Source organism: Halichoerus grypus, chromosome 2 (assembly GCF_964656455.1).
Source record: "Halichoerus grypus chromosome 2, mHalGry1.hap1.1, whole genome shotgun sequence".
NCBI classification, from domain to species: Eukaryota; Metazoa; Chordata; class Mammalia; order Carnivora; family Phocidae; genus Halichoerus; species Halichoerus grypus.
Window position 1 is genome coordinate 5901470 of NC_135713.1, and position 14142 is coordinate 5915611.

The 14142-nt window shown below is 41.7% G+C and overlaps 1 protein-coding gene across 2 annotated transcripts in view; it reads left to right on the forward strand.

Annotated features, from left to right (window-relative positions):
• Positions 1-14142, forward strand: part of ADCY2 (adenylate cyclase 2) — a 397031-nt gene that overhangs the window by 321788 nt on the left and 61101 nt on the right. For both annotated transcript variants that reach the window (XM_078066548.1, XM_036104287.2), the window contains exon 15: positions 4007-4091. In XM_078066548.1, the coding sequence (XP_077922674.1) occupies positions 4007-4091 (85 nt within the window). The remainder of the gene's footprint in view (positions 1-4006; positions 4092-14142) is intronic.

A 14142-nucleotide genomic window follows, 5' to 3' on the forward strand; every position in this document is an offset into this window, starting at 1 on the left:
AAGCAAAAGTTGGTTCTTTGAACAAGTTTAAAAATTCCTAAACCACTAGCAAGACTGATCAAGAAAGAGAGATAATCACAGAATCACAGAGCACCCAAACTAACATAAGGCCATAAGGAATAAAAGGAGATTCACTACAGGTCCTACAGACATTAATGGATAAAATATGGAATATTACAAATTACTCCAGACCAAAAAGATTTACAATTTACTTAAAAGGGGAAAATTCATTGAAAAGCAGCCCTACCAAAACAGCAATATAATGGGATAGAAAATTTTAATGGGTGTATATCAAATTTATTAAATTTGATTTTTTAAACATCCTTACAAAGAAAACTTCCCCCTACAGTGATTTCTTTGTGAATTCTACTGAACATTTTAAGAAAATAACATGGAAGGATCTGGCCAAATATTGCCAAATTTCATAATTTTGAGTGGATTAAAATGTCCTATTCATGGAAAGCGGCTCAGATTGAGGCTAAAACCAAAGGCTACCTCTGTACTAGGTAGAGAAGATCTCACTAAAATTAAAAGACAAGAGGTGAAAAATAAAGGATGGAAAACAGCTATTCCAGGAAACAGTTTACAGGAAAAAGAAAACTGCAGGAATAAAAATTTCTGACAACATGGAATCAAGTAGAAGGCATTCAGCACAAGAAATAGAAAGACTTGTACAATGGTACAGTCACCAAGAAGACTTAGCAATTGTAAATCGTCATGCACTCCAGCATCCCTTTGAAATAAAGAGAAGCAATTAGAATGTTCAGATATATTGACAAACACACAATCCTAGCCGGAAATATTAATACGTTCTAAAATTGACAGACCAAATTGAACCATTAAGTCAGCCCACTGGGAATTTGACTAACTCATCCGGCTCTGACAACAGACATATTTAGGGAACATGCTTTGTTTCCAGTGAAAGGAAATAGATAACATTTTTAGAAATCTGTAAGACACAACAGAAGTAAATCATGTTCATCACATCTTAGAAGAAAAATAAATTGTCAAAGTAGAAATAATAGAGACTGCAATCTCTGGTCAAATCTAATGAAATTAGAAATAACAGGGGCAGACCAAAAATAATCTTCTTGTGGAATTTATAAATTAGACTTCTGAGTAACTCTTGTATTAAAAGGAAATGGAAATTGAAATTATAGGCTTTTTAGAGAAGAACGACAATGAGTAACTACAAATCAAAAACTGTAGGATTTGGCTAAAGCAGTAGTTATAGAAATATTTATGTCCTTAAATGCATTTATTAGAAAATATAAAAGATTGGCAATAAATAACAAGAAAAAAGTAATATAAGTTTGTGTAAAGAAAGAGGAAGCAATTGTTAAAATTTAAATCAGAAACTAATTATATAGAAAACCATCAGAAAGCATAGACCTTAATAATAAGCCAAAAGCTCATTTGTTGTGAAGATCAGCAAACACGCACAGCTTCAAAAGTCTGATCTAGAGAGAAAAAGAAAAAGGACATTAAGGTCAAGAAAACGATGCTTCAAAAATGGAGACTTTTATAATTAAAAGAGAATATTATGTAGAATATTTCACATTTGAAAATCTAAATCTAAATTTTCCAGGAAAATTATCAAAATTGACTCAAGAAATAAAGCCAGTAAACAAGGCAGAAATGTGACACGTCTACTCCTAAAAACCAAATCTGGGTCAGGAATACAACTGAATGGACATAAATCCTTGGCCACACCACTTAATAGAGGTATGACTTTAGGCAAGTTATTCAGCTTCTCTGGGCCTCCATTTCTCCTTGGTAAAATGAAGTAATGATAGTTAACTACTATCCATGATTATGGTGAGGATTAAGTGAATTCTGCATATAAAGCGTTTAGAACAGTACTCAGCACAGAGTAAACTATCTTCATATCAGCACCATCTTGTATCATCATGTCCTCACCATGATCATCACCATCATCCATCACCACCATCACCAGCACACCATCAATGTCATCACCATCATCCATCACCATCACACCATCAATGTCATCACCATCATCCATCACCATCATTATCATTGTTGTCTTATGACCATCACTATCATCAGATGGTTTTACAGTTGACGTTTACCAAACCTTCTAGAAGAGACCATTGATGTGTTATTTAAACAGTTTCAGACCTAAGAAAAAGATGTAATGTTTCTGAACTCAACCTTACGAAGCTAACATTACCTTGATACCAGAAAGGAACCAGGCACACAGAATCAGAGAAAGCCCATCAGAGCTCTCCTGTAAAACTGGGTGAGAAAGATGGCAAACACAAAATCAGCAGATGAGTTACTGTGTCCCTCTTCAGTCACAAGAGTGCCAGGAGGCCTCCATTCCTCTGAGGTGTTGACTGTTTCACACTCCCCTCCCCCCACACTGCCTGGCTAAGCAGGAGGCTCTGAGATTATGTGTTAGGGAGATGTGAGACTGGTGGCTTCTGACCAGAGACAGTCCTGGAGTGCTGTCTGAAAGCAGGATATTCTAGATAGGGGAGGTAAGGACATATGGTGCTTACCTCCACTGCACTGTAAGCAGCTCAAAACAGGTATGACATCTTACTTGTCTGTGACATTAAATACAGCCTAGCATGGGGCTAGATGTATTTGGTGTATATACACCCTTCTAGCAGAGACTTAGTGTTACTCATAAAATGTGAACAAATGTCATTATCTGGCTAGGCATTTGAAAGCACTGGGAATCACTCTAGCAGATAACTCAGTGCCCAGTGCATCACTGAGTCAGGCTCACGTTTGGGTTTGAAGTCAAGCTTTTGTTGACCTTGCTTGATGTGTAAATCATCCTGTTAGAGAGGAGGTATTTGAGAGTGTGCGCTGAGTGGAACCTTCCCATCATGACGGCGTCAGGCACTGGTTATCTCCTTTGTTTCTGTCACTGTGGACTCACAGCTGTGCACATGTGTTGCTGAGTTGCATCTGAGCCTTCCGTGCATCCATATTCAGTGTTGCCACTCTGTTCTCTGGGCCAGTTCTTCTGTCTCAGTGTCTCTGGCCAACCTCGCTGTTAGAAGGTTCCATTGCAGTCTGAGAGACCCCTAACCTCTCCTTGGATGTCTCATTTGAATTTCAACTTTGATTATTCATTATGGTTCAGCTCTTTTAATACCCCTGAACACTTCTATCCTTTTATTAAATGAGGTTTTAAGAGGCTTTGAACTTTTTAATGATTTAAAGGATGTCTCCGGGCACCTGGGTGTCTCAGTTGGTTAGGCCTCTGACTCTTGATTTTGGCTCGGGTCATGATCTCGGGGACATGAGATTGAGCCCTGCATTGGGCTCTGCGCTCAGTGGGGAGTCTGCTTGAGATTCTCTCTCTCTCAAAATCGAATAAATAAATCTTTAAAAAACTAAAAAAAATAAAGGATGTCTCAGAGAGGCATGCAATTCTTATAAATGCTTTCATCTACCTGCAGCCTGTTGGTGGCAGAATTGTAACTTAATTTTTCACGTGATCATACAAAGAAGCTTGCATGTTCATCAGCTTGTGCAAGAATGTGAAGGCCATGGTCCCTGAAATCTTTGGGGAACCTCAGTAAACATTTAGCTGCATGATTGCTGAAAAAAGTTGAATCCGGTTGGATTGTACTTGGGAGGGCAAGTACTTGGTGTTTCCTAAGTGAGCAGGAGTAAGGATGGGCCAGGAGGTCCTCAAGGGCATCGGATGAGGCTGCTCCTCTGGAGAAGAGGCCAAGCCCAGCCATCAAAGTGCTAGTTGTGTAAGAGAGTCAGAAAAGAGATGGTTTTGCTTTCACAAGGACTTGCTGCTTGTAGGGCAATTTTGATAAATGAGCAAGATGATCAGACACAATTGCGCATACACTTTTCTCTGGACGTATATTTGGTTTTAGCTCCATTTTCATTTCTCAGAAGGTGAGTGAGGAATGAAGTCCTCATTACGTTAAGCCCAAAGTGTTACTGATGGCTTTCCAGAATAATGGAAACTCCGCCCACACTAACCTGTTCCTTTTCGTTCCCCTGGTAGAACGTCCATTCTCGGGATCTCCTTCGGAGCTGCATTTCTATTGCTCGCCTTCATCCTCTTCATCTGCTTTGCTGGACAGCTTTTGGTAGGTACTTCAAATGCGGAACTTCTTTGAAAACTGTGCTCATTGAATGAAAACTGATTGCTCGCTTGAAACGGGAGCTTGTTGATTTACCATTTTGGGCATTTACAGATCCCAGCAAAGCAGCCTGCATGCTTTATGTCTGTGGCCCAGAATATCAACCGAGGCAGTTCGTGCACAGCCAAGACACTAATTTGAAGATTATTTGAAGTGTTGGCTGTCACGCCATAAAACTATATTCATGTTTATTTATTTCTGTCACCACTTTGTATCCTCTCTGACTTTTCAGGGTATTTATAGCAGTAAACACTAGTATAATAGGAGGTTTTTTCTGTACAGGGGAATTAAAATTTAAACCAAATATGTCTTTTATATCCGCTGTCAAGATAGAAAATTTTGGAACATTTGAAAATAGCAAATGTAAAAATATATTTTTTTAGTGTTTTAATTTAAACCAATCATCGCAAGCTGTTACAGTTCAAGTGCTAGTTCAGGATGTAAGAATCAAATCTAAGTGTATTCTTGAGTACGAAGTAAGTGGTTCCATGAGAGCATCATAGGAAAGCCAACAATGAGATAAAAGTCCAAAAAGATAGTGTTTTATCTTGTGTGGAAACAAGAGAGGCCACTCTGAGCCAGTTTCCAAGCATCGGGTACATTCTAGTCTGACGTGTAGAAATCTTTGAGCCAAAAAGTGTTAAAATTTCAGAGTATGTCTCTGTCTCTCAACAGTGGACACTCTATACCTATGTCTCTGCCATATACCTTTGCAAACTGATGGGGGGTTTGTTTGCTAGATCATAGTTCAGATGTTTCAAATCGGACTGGAAACTCTTCCCAAAGTGGCACTATGGTTTCGGATTTCCTGGAATGCACACGTGGCTTCTCAAACTTCTTTAAAATCCCCTGAAAACTATAGGTTGTAAATATTGCCCCATGGGAATCCTTGTCAAGTTTCTAAAATGCTTACCTACAAAGAAGTCTGGTTTTCCATGTCCACATTTTCCTTCGTTGGAAAAGCACACGGGCTCCCCCCTCTGTTTTCCCTGCCCCCAGAAGGCTCCTACAGCCCATTTCTCGGGGTTTCAGAACAGGAACTATCCCTCGTGGTCCTGCTGGAAATCCAGGCCTTTTTCTGCTTAGAACAGCTTCTATCATTGTGCTTAAATGGCCCCGTTTCTCATTTGCTGTTCCAAGGAATCCAGTCTTCAGGGTGGGGGGAGCATAGTGTATTTTTAAGGTTTCAAGCTGACTTTTTCTTTCCGCTAATTTGCTATTGAAAAGAAACAGAGAAGAGGGGGCTGGAAAAAGAATCTCCAGAGCAACTTTAAACTGCCTTTGAGAGAATGCTTTTGCTCTTATGTAATGTCTCTCCTCTCGGCCTGGGTATAATCCAACCAACAGCTCATGGCTCCTTGTCTCTCCCGGGCCCACCCCGTGGTGCTTCGGGGCTGTTGGGATTCCACACCCACAGGCCTGGTTTCTCCTTCCCAGGGTCTTCTTAAGACCCTGACACCCACACACCAGGTGCAAGGGAATCCGTAACTCTGTGTTGTCTTAAAGGGAACGTTTCAGTGCTGGGAATGAATGGGTGCCTGCCTCCTCCTCGAAAGAAGCCTGATTTGGCCAAAGTGGTCAGGAAGCCTGGGCTTGAAGACGTCTGTCTTTCTGAACTTGAATTAGTAGGATCAGGGAATGAGTCTCCCCCCACTCCCACCAGTGACCGGCTGTAATCCTTGGTCGAGAGATAATTCTGATAAAATTCAAGAAGGGATTCTTCTCATTCTCATATGAGGTTCTCTGCACTGTTTAAAGGATTCTGTAAGGACTTTTTTCTAACCATCAACATCAAACAAATTAAGGCAAGGCCAGTGTAAAAAGGCTTTCAGTGTGCTTTCTATTCTACCTTCCAAATTCAATGAAAAGTGCTGTGTGTCACAGATAATCCTAGTGGTCATGGAGAACATGCATTACATCCTAACTGCACATCCCCTGACCTCCTGGAAACCTATCAATTGTAGGAAGTGTTCCTATGATTTCATTTATTTTTGGATTAAATACTGAGTTTCTGAAGGTGTATTTAATATCCCAGAAATATTAATATCCTTCATATCCTCCCATTAACATATGTTAACTTAAATGCCAGAGGCAACATTGATGCTCATAGTACTGGCACTAAATTCTCCGGATGAAGAATTCAAGTAAAATACTTTGATAGAGGAGGTTGAGAAGAGGTAAGCCTGACAGAGATTTTTCCTCCAAGAGCTTTACCTTTGTCCCCCCTGGGGACCTGCCTGCCATTGACTTGTCATTACTATAGAGCTGGGTTTGATTAAAAAAAAAAAAAAAAGTAGAGACCCATTAAAATGGGCAAAAAATAAGAGTGATCATGAAATGCAGGGTTTTTTGTGTTTTTTTTCCTTTTGCTAGAAAAATCAGAGACTTGTTCGGTGTGAGAAAAAAGTCAGGGAACATATTTGTTACCACATTTCCTGTGATGAGAAGCCAGGAGCAAACCTCTGTCTGCTCCCCACTCCTGCCCCCCCTGCCCTGGCGGCTCCCCAGCAGCCACCCCCACCCCCGCCCCATGTGCCCACTTCACCGTGTGGGTGGGCCCTGCAACTGCTCGCCTTCTAGAAACTTTCTCAGAAACCCACCAGCCCCTGCAACGGGCCCTTCCTCGAGCGCCGTGTGGCTTAGGATCTGTGCCATAGAATTTAGCACTTGATTATATAACAACTGATTTGACTCCCCCTCCTTTTTTTTCTTTTTTTCTTGGTGGAGTGTGACTGTTGTTTCCCCTTACATAGAGTGGGTTTTCTGAGAATTGTTTCCCGTGCTGGCTTTCTGTCCCCCAGTGAAGCCAGCGGAATGCTGCCCACAGACCTGCCTTCTCTCATGCACTACAGTTCCTTGACTCTGATCGGCTTCGACTTGTCTCCACGGTTGGAAATAATCTCCTGGCCTTGCCCAACCAACTCTGAGAGCCCACCTTTGTCACACCCACGTCCCTCGTGCCTACTGGTCGGGCTTCCCGTTTTGTGCTATTATCTGTGATCTTTTCGATGGAAAGGGCGCTAGCGAGTTCGCTGCGGCCCTGTTTGGTTCCTTGTAGTACTTCAGGCACTTGAGATACAAGATAAATATTGAATCTCAGTAAGCTTGAAGGAATGTTGGGTTGCACCCAAAGGCAGCCTCCTGGCCCTGCTGCGCAGAAAACGTCTCACTCTCCCCCTCCCCCGGGGGGACTTTTTCTGAGCATGTGGCTCTGAGTTCAGCCCCAGTCACCGATCCCTGCTGCCAAGGCTGCCAGGCCCCTGCCCAGCCGGCATCCTGGCCTGTCCCGTCCTCCCTTGTCAGGTGTGTGCCAGCACTGCTGCCTCAGTGCCTTCCCAAGGTCAGCAAGCATTTCAGGATGGCACACCTTGAGAGGCAACAGGAAACTCAGAGGTGACCTTGTCCGGCCCCACATTTTGTGGATGAGAGGTGCCCAGCTCTGGAAGTGCTATGTGCTTCAGCCAGTATCCACTTCCAGTCATTTAGGGGAACAGTTTTGGACGGTGCCAGCTGTGTCTGGAGAGAGTCACCAGCAGGGGAGTGCCCAGCACCAGGCAGGGATGTCCACGTTCGTGGTCGTGGGCACGAGTGGCACGGAGCCAGCCTTGCAGTCGTGGCTAAGCATCCGCTGGTCAGAATCACGCTGGAAAGTCAAGACCACCTCATAGAGAACCTCATTCATCTTTCCCTTTGGTCTGGTTTCCTGATACACATTATTCAGCTGTTGGCCCAGTTTATTTAAAACTGGATTCTGGGGAAAGTACAGCTTCATCGTAAAAGACATTTGGAAAGATGGGGAGGGGGTGGGGAAAGTTAATTTACGAGTGAATTTAGACTCTATAAACTATTCTAGTAAGAAGTACCTTTCATAGTAATACTTTGCAAAATGTTTTCACAAATGAGACTCCTTCAAATATGAAAATCTATTATTTTACTTGATAACAAAACAATCCAGTTTACCTAACTAGAAACTAAAACGTAGAATAAGAGATTCAAGTTTACATTTTCGTTACAGTCAGCAATGAAAGTAATAATACTTGTCATAATATTAGTAATAATAAATACACAATTACTGCCGGATTTAACACAAAACTACCTGAGTGGACTTACATCTCTGTAACAAATACGAGAGTGGCTCTAACCAAAAATACCACCAAGAAAACCAACCCCCAAAGCGTCTTTTAGAACAAGGATGCCAGATAACAGTAAATGAAAATGCTAGCATGCTCAGAAGAGATTTTTCTCTCAATGTGGTTGCCTCGTGCTTTGTGTAGCAGAGATTCTGTGATGCCCGCCCACCGACCCTGTTCCTGACAGAGATGAAAGCACAAACATCAAGTTTGTCCTGTGGAAAGAAAGTAGGTCACACACTGGCTCATAGAAAAGCTTTCTACCCCACAGAAGCGTTTTTCCCTTGAAGTCTATTTTCTCCAATGTCAATATAATTCTGCCAGCGTTCTTTCATACTTTCCCACTGTCCTTTCCTTCCTTCTTTCTATTCAGCTTTTCCTTGTCAGTATGTGGGTGTTAGGTGTGTCTCTGGTAAACAACATCCAGTTGCATGTTACTTCCTCTGATCTAGCAGTCTCTCTCTTTTAACTGACAAGTATAACACATTTGCGTGTATTATAATTACCACCGCAGTCTTATTGTGCTTTTTCTTTAATCCATCATGTGTCTTCTTTGTTTCTACTTATTTTTCCTTCTCTCCTGTATTCTCTTGGATCCATGGAATTTATTTATTCTCCTTTATTCCTTCTAGTGTCTTGGAAGTTTTATATCCTAGTATTTTCTTTTTACTGATCAACTTAAAATGTATAACGTACACAAGACTAACAGAACTCAGTAATATCTCCATCTTGTTGTTGAAGAATACCATACTCTAAATCTGATCATTCCATCTTCCATTCCATTATCGAATATGGAAGATGGAATAAGATGATCAGATTCTTGAAACTGGAAACTCAGTAGTTATGCTGAAGAAAGTAAGATGAGAGCTGGGTAGGTAACCTATAAAACAGCACAGAGAGATAGAGTGTTGGTTAAATTTTTCTAAATTTGAACTGCTCGTGTTATTCATTGTCATCATCATTCTTGTTGTATATCAATATCTCACCTTTCTTCCTGAATATCATTCCTTCCCCCAGGACTCAGTCTCCATATTCCCAAAGGATTGTTCCTTTTCTAATCTTTTCAGTAAGAGCCTGTGCATAATGTAGTCAGCTTTTGTATTTTAAAAATGGTCTGTTTTTTCTTCATTGAGTTTGTGATAATTTCTAACATTGTGAAAACATGAGTCCATATTTTCCAAGGAGAAATCCACAGTCTAATTGCTATTTCTTGGTAGCTAATATGTCTTCTTTCTGGTTGTTTTGTAGATTTGCTCTTTGTCAGTCGTGGGCCATAGATTCCTTGTGTTGAGGTACAGGTTTGCTTTCATTTTCCTGTTTGGGAGTCAGGATGTCCCATCAGCCACGGAGCTCAGGGTTTGCTCCAGGTCCGCAAAGCTGCTGCTCCGTAGCTCCTTGTATTTTGCTTCTTTCCTGGTCCTTCTGTTCTCCTTTTCTCAAACTTTCATTACAAGTGTCTGGAATCTTCATTGTACCTTCTGTGCCTCAAGATTCCTTTCATGTTTTTCATCCCTGTCTTTCTGTGCTGTTCTGTGGGCTATTTCCTCAGAGCTATCCTACTCTCTTCAGCACAACTACTGAGTTACTCAATATCTACATTTTCATCTTTTGAGAGTCTTTGTGGATCATTTTTAAAATGCATCTGTTATTTTCTCTTAAGGGCTCTTTCATTATGTGCTCTAATCCATCTTTGATTATTTTAATGTTATTTTGACAACTGTTTCAGATTGATAATGATACTTGAAGATCCTGTGGTGCTAATTCTACTTTCTGTTGTGTCTGTTGATTCTTCCTCTTAGGCCCATTGTCCTATGTAGTTCATAATTTCTTTTTTATTTTGAGGTCATGTTCAGTGGGAATTATCCTCCAACAACTAGCAGGAACTCTAAGGACTTTCTCTGGTCTTTGACCCAGTTCAAAACCCCTCAACTTCAAGTTCCTATTATGAAGCATATAACATAATTTCAAACCCATCACCCATATTTAGAGTTAGAATTTATCATTGGAAGTTTGTTGATACTTCCTGAACTAGTGCATGAAGTTTTTCTTGACTTCACATGGAGGGAACAGTCTTCTGAGCCTTCTGGGATTTTTTTGTTTGTTGTTTTTGTTTTTGTTGAAGTATAATTAACATACAGTATTGTGTTAGTTTTAGGTGTACTATATAATGATTCAACAATTCTATACATTACTCAGTGCTCATATGATCCAGTAATTCCACTATTGAGTATTTACCCAAAGTAAATGAAAACACTAATTTGAAAAGAGATAGGCACCCCTGAGGCTTCTGGTTTTATTCAGGGATCTTGGTCTCAGCTGCCCACCCTTTGCAAGCCCAAGGCAACATCTTCTTTCCTCCTGTGAGCATCAGAAGCCCAACCCTTAGGTGTCACAGCTTGTGTCCAGTTCCAGAACACTCCTAGGCCAACCCCACAGCCTCAGTCCCTCGGTGAACTCCTTCTTCATTTCTGGCTGCTGGAAATTTCTCTTTGAAGAATAAGTGGCTGATACACATTAAGATAAGATCATTAAGATAAAGATAAGATAACATAATGAGTAAGCCTCTGTTGAGTCCCTACTCTTTGCTCAACACTGTGCTGCTTTGGGAATACAAAGAGGGGTGTGATATAGTCACCATCCTCAGGCAGCTCCCCATGTGGCCAGAGACAAGCACATCATCAAAGATAACGTGATGTGGACAGGCTGTGAGTGCCACACAGTGGATGGACGGCTGAGGAATGTGTTTCACTCAGGGCTTATGAAAGACACATGTTGACTTTGTAAATATGATTGATTGAAATAAAGAAGCCTTTCTGTAGGAAATTCAAGTACAATTAAAGAATCAATAATGCACATGGCAGTCTCTGTGGCACCAAATGTAACAAGTAAATGTTGCCGCAGCTGGTTGCTGCCATTCAAAAAGACAGTCCTTGGGGAATTAAAATGCCAAAGTAGATGTTCCTCTAGGCAATTACACAAAAATGCATGTTTAGGGCGCCTGGGTGGCTCAGTTGGTTAAGCGACTGCCTTCGGCTCAGGTCATGATCCTGGAGTCCCTGGATCGAGTCCTGCATCGGGCTCCCTGCTCGGCAGGGAGTCTGCTTCTCCCTCTGACCCTCCCCCCTCTCATGTGCTTGCTCTCTCTCATTCTCTCTCTCTCAAATAAATAAATAAATAATCTTTAAAAAAAAAAATGCACGTTTATATGATAAACTTCACCATTTTTTTCAGGCAAGATTTTAAGATGAGCTTTGTTTTTCTTTTTTTTTTTTTTTTTTAAAGATTTTATTTATTTATTTGAGAGAGAGAGAGAGAGAGAGAGAGAGCACATGAGAGGGGGGAGGGTCAGAGGGAGAAGCAGACTCCCCGCTGAGCAGGGAGCCCGATGCGGGACTCGATCCCGGGACTCCAGGATCATGACCTGAGCCGAAGGCAGTTGCTTAACCAACTGAGCCACCCAGGCACCCTGAGCTTTGTTTTTCTAATAATAAAAATTTGCTACTTCCCGTTATATTTATGGCTTTTCTAAATGTTTTTCATTTTATTAAACTTCACTTAATAGCAACATCTACTTCTTTTCAGGTAACTGATTTTATTTTTTAAAAGGACTGGGGCTCCTGGGTGACTCAGTCAGTTCTTTAGTGTCCGACTCTTGATTTCAGCTCAGGTTGTAATCTTGGGGTTGTGAGATGAAGCCCCACATTGGGCTTCACACTGTGTGTGGAATCTGTTTAAGATTCTCTCTCTCTCTCTCTCTCCCTCTGCTCCTCCCCCCACCCACGTGCACGTGCACGCTCTCTAAAGATAAAAATAATAAATAATAAAAATAAAAGGACACTAATGAAGTTGTTAATGCAATCTGCTGCTATAATTATTACATTAAATTAGGAGGAATTTTAGAGTGAAAGATTACCCATTGTTTCTAGTGCAAGAGGTTCAAAGTGGGGGGAGGGAAGGAAGGAAGCGAGGAAGGTTGAGAGGGGAGGAGATATTTTTTTCCACTTGTTGTTTTTCTTTTAGTCCAAACACAGTATATGAATATTTTATTTTTCTGAGAAGCATCTTCTGCCTGTACTGAATGAAGAATGTTGACATTCATCCACACCCTCGCTGGCTAACTGCACTGGCCATCGTCCCCCGCACCAAGCCCCCAGTAGCGTTTGCATATGAATTTATATTCTTTCTCCTTTTACATCTACCACTGCAGTTAGCACGAGTTCCACATCTGTCAGTGGTTGCGTGTGGCATCGACAGCCGTGGCATTTCTGGAAGGCCCACAGTGAGCTCACTGTGAGTAGGAGGCCAGCATGCATACAGTGAGACCCATTGATGGTCAAGAAAGGGAGGACACAGATTTGACTGGAATGATGCCAGTCAGTAAACAAAAGATCACATAGAGGAACAAACCTGGGCTCTCATTTTCGTCTGAAGAGCACCTTCTGAATAAAAGCCCAAATATTCTAGGAGATGGTATCATTTATAATGTTTCATTAGGGTGGTGCAAATTTTAATAAACTTATTTTTCCAACAAAGACTTTACTCAAATACTTAACCAAAAGTAGAATAAACTGAGCTAAATTATCAGATCAGGATCCAAGCAGTGCTTTTTACTCAGAGCTGCAGTGGAATCAACGGTCTCCTTTTCCTTAATCAGATCCTTCTGCTTTGAGACTGATGTGTCTTCTCTCCTCGGCTCCTGCGAACGTCTTCGCCTCCCTCCTCCTCCTCTCTCTGCACTGTGGCTCAGGGCACGTGCTCCTGTCACCCGCTGTTCCCTTCTCCTTGTCGCCAGCCATGCTTACTGATTCTCACGTTTGGGACAGTTCTCTTCACGTGGCCTCCACGTGATGACAGGAATGAAGAGAGAAGGCAGGCTGCCTGGAGGACACACTGTAGTGAAAAGGAGGGGAAATGAGGTTTTTTTTTTTCATATCGGTATGAAGCAAGAGTTTTTTAGTCCCTAAAATGTCTCTGAGAAGTATTGTTTTCTTCATAATTGTGACAAGAAGAGCTGAGGTTCTCTGTCCTGCTCTTGGTGCCTGACGTAGCTCGTTTAATCTCTTACAAGACCAAGAAGCCAGACATTATTGTGCCATTTTAGAGACGAGGAAGCTGAGACCAGGGAGGATAATTACCCCACAGCAAGTCTCTCAGCTGTCAGGGTTTGATCCTGGGCCCCTGGGCTGGTTCTTACTGTCCTAACCAGCTCTCATCCTGTATTGTAGGATCTCATGTAGGGACGCCTGGGCGGCTCAGTCAGTAAAGGGTCATGACTCTTGGTTTCAACTCGGGTCATGATCTCAGGGTTCTGGGATTGAGTCCTGCGTTGGACTCCACACTCAGCACGGAGTTTGCTTGGGTTTCTATCTTTCTCCCTCTGCCTCTGCCCCTCCCCCCGCTTGAGCTCTCAATCTCCCTCTAAATGGATAAATGAAATCTTTTTAAAAAAAAGAATCTGATTTATTCAGTGTATTAGCGTTTGACGTACTGCAATGCTTCCATTAAGGCTAAAGCTGACATATAAATCAAAACCTCAATGAGATACCACCTCACACCAGTCAGAATGGCTAAAATTAACAAGTCAGGAAATGACAGATGTTGGCAGGGATGTGGAGAAAGGGGAACCCTCTTATAATGTTGGTGGGAATGCAAGTTGGTGCAGCCACTCTGGAAAACAGTGTGGAGGTTCCTCAAAAAGTTGAAAATAGAGCTACCCTATGACCCAGCAATTGCACTACTGGGTATTTACCCCAAAGATACAAATGTATCTGAAGGGGCATGTGCACCCCAATGTTTACAGCAGCAATGTCCACAACAGCCAAACTGTGGAAAGAGCCTTAAATGTCCATCAACAGATGAATGGATAA